Below are 7679 nucleotides of genomic sequence, written 5' to 3'. Positions count from 1 at the left end.
GGTGAGCGTGCCTCCACTGGGACTTATTTTGCTGTTTCACTTGTCAATAACTGCCGAGTAGCACAACATTAAAGCACTCTGTTATTCCTGTTATCCAAAGAATAAGAGTTTAAATCCAAATCAAGCAAACGCCATCTGTGGTCTGGAGCCCTCTTCTTCTTCTTCTTCTTTTCCCGTAAGGGTCACACAGGCACCTTGTCTCTGTTTCTGTCTCACACACACACACACACACACACACACACATACACACAGACTGACAGACACACACAGACTCACACAGACAGACAGACAGACAGACAGACTCACACAGACAGACAGACAGACAGACAGACTCACACAGACACTCAGACAGACAGACTCACACAGACACTCAGACAGACAGACAGACAGACAGACAGACTCACACACACACAGACACTCAAACAGACAGACAAACTCACACACACAGACAGACAGACAGACTCACACAGACACTCAAACAGACAGACAGACAGACTCACACATACCTTCACAGCATTGTTGTTGAGTTCTGGCATTTCCCCCCTCTTCCTGTTGTCTAGCAGACGGATCTCGTAAGACTGGCCTACATAAATGCCATTAAAGAGGAATGTATAAGTGATTATGCTTTACACTCAGTGTTTAATAAACACAGGCTAAGTTTAAGTACCTTGGTTTAGGTAGGTGAGAGTCTCCTCCTGCAGTTTAACAGCTGGGGAGGTAGCAGTACACAGCACATACTGAAAAGGAGGATTCTTACTCTCAGATTCAACTGAGGCATTCCCGTCCTCCTGCTTAAAGATGGGCAGGGCCAGCACATCACTGGGAGAGAGAGAGAGAGGATGAGGGAGAGAGAGGAATAGAGAGAGCGAGGGAGGGAGAAGAAGAGGGAGAGGATGTGTGAGAGAGAGAGAGAGAGAGAGAGAAAAAAAACTCTGATTATAGCAACCAGGTAAACAATCCTAAACTATGGCACTATACTAACATTGCCATAGAGACCAGCGTAGGGGAAGTCCCTTATTCTTCTAGATAACACACACACACACACACACACACACACACACACACACACACACTTAACATAATGAACCAGTAACAAGAAGTACTGCAGCTTGTTCACATCAAAGCCCCCGAGAACATCCTCACTCTCATCCTGTGGTCTGAACAACTCACCCAAGTTACCCACTTGAAAAACTTTCTACAATTTGTAGTTCTATTTCTTTACGTTGCCGGGCAGACAAGATACTGTAATACCAAATCCACACTGCATGGACACCGAGGGAACACCTCGACACACAACATTCCACCATTCCGCAAATCTTCTGTTGTGTCACTGAAACATGAGGGATTGGAACAGCTAAAGTTTGGCCAGCTGTAATGAAAGTCATCAACCTGTATATACATCTTTTTCCAAATATTATGCATTACATTCATGATGATATTAAATCAAACCTGAAGGGCAAGATGTGCAGAGTCAGCATATTAGCAGCATCTTTGCACCATACATAGAGAGCGCTGCTGTTTACTCACACATACTGCAGCCTGGAAACCTGCCGCTGAAACCTGAACAGTCAGTGATATAACATTCTGTACCACTGCTTCTGTGTCCACACACACTGGTGTGAGAGTAACGATCGCTCTCTGACCATTACTCAGCCAAATATTTCATTTATTAACACTAATGGCACAACTCGTGCGCACAAATCTACACACTAGACAAATGTCATTTGCCCTGACCCTGAGCATGTAAACTCAGCAAGTACTCCAGTCCGGCGCTCATCTAACACACCCTAATGCCAAATTCTCTGCAGTCGGCCTCAAGGCTAATGTTACCCATGCTACAAGTCTGAAGCATTGGGAGTGTTCTCTGTAGGGGCAGGAAGACACTTGCAGCTGCAGTGCGACAGGGTGGGGTAACATGAAACCTGATAAGAAGAGCGAGTGTGTGTGTGTGTGTGTGTGTGTGAGAGAGAGAGAGAGAGTGCGTGAACTCTGACACTTTTGATCTCTACACTCCACCACGTGCTCTACATTTGGACAACAAAACTAGGGATATTATATATATATATATATATATATATATAATATTTAAACTTAGGGAAACTTTACGATTTAAATATCATGGCTTATAATATTATATCAATATTTTATTTCCATTTTTGAAAACATTAATGGAATTCTCAGCAGATGAATAGTATTATGTGATTTTCTGCTGTGAACCAAGAAGACAGCTGCCCTTTAGGACCCGTACAGTATAAACGGGACACTGACACACAGCACACGTACCTGGGGCTGGACAGATTAATCATATAATACTGTCACTAATCACCTATTAAGTATTTCGACTAGGTAGATGTGAGGGGAAAAAACCCAAAACAATTAATGTTAGCCGGAAAATATTTCAGTTTACATGAAGTCATGTCTTAAGTCAAGGGGAGAAAAGTATTTGTTTTTCCCGTTCGTTATCTGACCACTAACACTAAAATCCCTAAATGAAGCACAGTGCATACAGATGTGTGAGAGCTTCCACTCAGATAGTTTAGAGTCAGATCAGAGGTGCACGTCAGCTCAGAGAGACTGATCCAGACTTGTTTTTGGATGATAATAAGGCTGGAGATGAGCGTGCCGATAAAGTCTACTGGATAGCGCTGCAGAAGTCGCAGCCTCCAGACAGCATTAAATCACGATTTTGTCTTCATGAGTTTCTGCTCTCACTTAACCAGATATTTCAGCTAAGATTTGTCCACACGTGGAATGTTAAGAACTGTTACACCCTTAAATAGTGTTACATAATTTAGTTTTTGTACATTTATCGCATATGGTTTGATTTATTTACTTTCATAGTTAACAGTAAAGCACTAAAGATTAAGATGTAACTTGTATAGCTGGGTGGGGAGACACAGCCTAAATATAGCAACATCCTGAAAGAGTTTTCACTTTAACTATGAAACAGTGACTAGATGATACTCATAGTCCTATTACGGTAAAGTGAGAGGGAAACTCAGTAAAAAAAAAAGGTATACAAACTAAGGGACAGGGCTTCCATGTGTGTAAGTTCACAACATCTACACAAGTCTCATTCCACATTTAGTCATACTGGAAAAAGACTGCTTTTCTGCTATTTCTCATATGTTTTGAGTCATAACTCATACTATCGTGAAAGCAAGAAGGTCTGTGGGTCTCATGATGTCATTTAAAAAAAAAAAAAAATCAACTGTTCTTGTACTCGCTTACGTCAGGACTATTTCGACACAACTTATTCACCTTGTAAGTGTAGTGACCTACAGCGTCAAAGAGGAAAGAAGAGAAGGAGAAAATAAAAATGAAGCTTTAATGAGGATGGATGGTAACTGACAGATTCTTAAGTGGCTAGTGTATGAAGACCAAGCTAACAAACTTGTGATTTAAATCTAGAGACATGTGAAAATGCTAAGTATGAAAACAACTAGCAACATCGGCTGGGAAACTACAGCGTTAACATTAATCCCTAGTGATAAAAGCTGTTATGATTTTTGTAAAAAGATTATCCACACCGGGGCTCTTCACAGCAGGACATTATTAACAGAGGAACAGCCGATTGAGTCGGCAGAGAAAAATGCTGATCGTGTTTTTCCATCACGTCCCAAAAACCATGCCAAGAGTGGCTGAGGGTACATGTGTGGTTACTATGTATACATCAGTCTGGAAAAAAAAACCCCAGAATGACTAAAAAGTTCCTATAAAGTGCAGCATGTTGTTCAACAGTGTTTGGGGGTCAGTAAAGAGAATGAAAACAACATTAAAACTGACATCAATCTAAATATGTAACACACAACATCAGGTGAATCTGAGTGTGTGATCAAGTAGCTTTACAGCACTGAACTGGACACAAATCTACGTAACATGTTACATCAGACTGAGTATCTACAACAAAAACTAATCACTACCTCACATTGTTATTAAACATCTTTAAGTACTGTTGATTAGTAACGGTCAATGTGACTCCAACTTTATCAGGTCTGTATTATTCTAAAGACATTAACATCAACGCTAATCTCTATACAGTCTATCAACAAAGACTGGGGGAAAAAAAATGCAATTTTGTAAATGAATCCTGAGAAAAGAAATTAAACTGTCCTTCATCACCATCTCCATCAGCAACATTTTATTTCAGGGGCTTCAACTCATGAATCCTATAATGTAGCTCTTCTATAGGTATAAAAGAAGAAATAATCAGACCTTTTTTAATCATTTTAATCACTTTGGAACGACCCACACAATGATGCACGCAAACCTTTTCTTAAACTTTTTTTTACTACCTTCTTTGCTTAATACCAAATAATGAAATGATATTAAAAAAAAAAACAGCAAATAATGAAAACAAAAAAACAAACAATTGTAGAGCCAGACCTCAGTGTAGAACCATTGGGTTATCTCTCTATAAAAATCATGGCGTGAAGTGTATTATACCTATAAAACACAGATTTACCAATAATTACAAATTTTAACTCTTTGTGGTTGCATTCGGTGTTATGGATTGTACACAAAAGTTGGTTCCTGTTATTCTTTAAATTAATAAGATGTTTACAGACACCCAAGAGACTTTCCAAAAGTTATTAACAAAACAGACAGACAAACTCATACCGACAGACTCACACCGACAGACAGACAGACTCACACCGACAGACTCACACCGACAGACAGACAGACTCACACCGACAGACTCACACAGACAGACAGGCAGACAGACTCACACAGACAGACAGGCTGACAGACTCACAGAGACACACACAGACAGACTCACACAGACAGACAGGCTGACAGACTCACACAGACAGACAGGCTGACAGACTCACACAGACAGACAGGCTGACAGACTCACACCACACAGACAGACAGGCTGACAGACTCACACCACACAGACAGACAGGCTGACAGACTCACACCACACAGACAGACAGGCTGACAGACTCACACAGACAGACAGACTGACAGACTCACACAGACAGACAGACTGACAGACTCACACAGACAGACAGGCTGACAGACTCACACAGACAGACAGGCTGACAGACTCACACAGACACAGACAGACTCACACAGACAGACAGGCAGACAGACTCACACAGACAGACAGGCAGACAGACTCACACAGACAGACAGACTCACACAGACAGACAGACTGACAGACTCACACAGACTGACAGACTCACACAGACAGACAGACTGACAGACTCACACAGACAGACAGACTGACAGACTCACACAGACAGGCTGACAGACAGACTCACACAGACAGGCTGACAGACTCACACAGACAGACAGGCTGACAGACTCACACAGACAGACAGGCTGACAGACTCACACAGACAGACAGGCTGACAGACTCACACCACACAGACAGACAGGCTGACAGACTCACACCACACAGACAGACAGGCTGACAGACTCACACCACACAGACAGACAGGCTGACAGACTCACACCACACAGACAGACAGACTGACAGACTCACACAGACACAGACAGACTGACAGACTCACACAGACACAGACAGACTGACAGACTCACACAGACACAGACAGACTGACAGACTCACACAGACAGACAGGCTGACAGACTCACACAGACAGACAGGCTGACAGACTCACACAGACAGACAGGCTGACAGACTCACACAGACAGACAGGCTGACAGACTCACACAGACAGACAGGCTGACAGACTCACACAGACAGACAGGCTGACAGACTCACACAGACAGACAGGCTGACAGACTCACACAGACAGACAGGCTGACAGACTCACACAGACAGACTGACAGTCACACAGACAGACTGACAGTCACACAGACAGACTGACTGGGTCACAGAGAAACACACAGACAGACTCACACAGACAGACTCACACAGAGAGTGTGGTACAATAGGAATTAAAACTAATAGAACAAGGTCATTAAGACCTTCATCATCATCATCATCATCATCATCTCCTCTCTAAAAATATTTCTTCTGTGGCTTTACTATGTATATGTGAAGGACATGAAGGGGAATATTTGCAGTCTTTATTTTTATTTGAGGTGTTTGTACAGTGTGAGTGAAAGGAAATGTGGCAGGATAAAGAGGGGAACACACTGTTCCAGGAAGTGAAGTTTAACGCTAATGTTAGCTCTAAACACCTCAAGTCTTCTCCAGCTGCCAAAACACGTGATAACGTGAGAGAAAAACGTGTGTAACGGCTGACAAACCGGTCACGTACACTTTAATACACTGAAGCTGTACAACAACAGTTAGCAACTAATGTGCTAGTTAACGTTACCACCGTCGTAGGACTTTAATAACAAACACACACTAAGACTGGAGTCGTTGTCTTTGTGTTATTACCTCAGCAATGAAGTAAAGAGTCGAGACACACGATTGTGTGCTCAGTATTCAGACTAGGAGTTCAGTATTCAGTACCTCATACTGTAAGCTCCTGCACCGAGCTCCTGCCCGATTCCGGACAGACTGGCGTCAAAGTCGTGGACGAGTCCTGACTCGATCGTGGCGTCGTCCATCTTCAGCACCCACGCCATGGCGCCTAAGTGTTTCTCCACGGAGTCCAGCAGGAAAACGCCGAGCTAACGAGGCGAGTTAGCTGTGAGGCCACCGCCTGTAAGCTAGCTGTAGAAAATCCAGAGAGGGAAGCAGTATGTCTGTGAAGGGCCTCTGCTCCGCCATGCAGCTAGTTCACCATCTCTCTCTGTCTCTACAGCACATACTCGGGGGTTTCTCTGTGTTCCTGCACACGACGAGTCACGACGCAAAAGCCCTGCTTCTCTCCCACCTTATAACAGGACGCCGATCCGTTAATAAACACGTTTTCTTTCCGATAAAGTGCTTCTATAACTTCTCTGCTGTAGAACACACTGCGAGCACAAGCGCTGTTGACAGTCCAGTCGGGAACGTTAGCCTACATCATCATCATAATCGTCGTCGTGTCCAACGGAATTCGTCGTATCGATTCACACTGAAATGTATTACACGGTGTAAACGTTCATATCGCGCTCTGCCACCGCAAACCGGCCGCTTAGCTTCGTGATGGAGTCCAGCATATCCACGATGTGACAAATTTCACACGGAGCTAGAAAACACCCGACGTCATGGCCTCCTGTAGCCAAACGCCGGAATACGGGTGGGGAAAGCATAGTACACGGCGTAGCGGACGGGTTGCCAGGTCAGTGAAAAACTAAACAAACAAACAAACAAAAAAAACAAAAACAGCGAAGAAATAAATTAAGAAGAAATAAAACACAGAGCTGGTTTAAATTATTCTTTAATAACCTAAGTAATTTCACCCCTCAACCAACAACGTTTGCTTCCCATAACGTTTAATTTTGTTTCCGGATACTTTCAGACAGATCTGAATTAGTTCCTGTTCGGATTTCTTCCATAAAACTCACAATGGTCTGAAGAGCGTTCTCCTAATATTCTGGTAACTGTTATGTAACGTTCTCATTGGTTCCCACAGCATTGTGGGAATGTTTGTTTTTGGTTCTCGAAACATTCAGAGAACTGAACTGTTTTAGTTCCCGTTTCTACACAAGCTTTATTTACACACACATACAAAAAATAGATATTTATATAGAGAAAATGTTTCTCTGATGTTCTGCTAAAATTTAAATAAACCTTGAGGGAACCTGCAATGGTTCTGAATACGCTACAG

General features: G+C 42.8%; 1 protein-coding gene across 2 annotated transcripts in view; it reads right to left on the bottom strand.

Moving 5' to 3' along the window:
• The window catches only part of ubp1 (upstream binding protein 1), a 16598-nt gene extending 9247 nt beyond the window's left edge, over window positions 1-7351 (bottom strand). The window contains exons 1-3 of one of the 2 annotated variants that reach the window (XM_027175590.2): window positions 6434-7351; window positions 668-819; window positions 507-583 (exon numbers count right to left, since the gene is read on the bottom strand). In XM_027175590.2, the coding sequence (XP_027031391.2) occupies window positions 507-583; window positions 668-819; window positions 6434-6549 (345 nt within the window). In that variant the 5' untranslated portion in view covers window positions 6550-7351. The remainder of the gene's footprint in view (window positions 1-506; window positions 584-667; window positions 820-6433) is intronic. The other variant, XM_027175589.2, reaches the window with a different exon arrangement.
• Window positions 7352-7679: the final 328 nt, after the last annotated feature.

This window comes from Tachysurus fulvidraco, chromosome 24, assembly GCF_022655615.1.
Source record: "Tachysurus fulvidraco isolate hzauxx_2018 chromosome 24, HZAU_PFXX_2.0, whole genome shotgun sequence".
NCBI lineage: Eukaryota > Metazoa > Chordata > Actinopteri > Siluriformes > Bagridae > Tachysurus > Tachysurus fulvidraco.
Note: the sequence above shows the minus strand (reverse complement) of the source record. Positions and strands in the feature narration are given on the sequence as shown.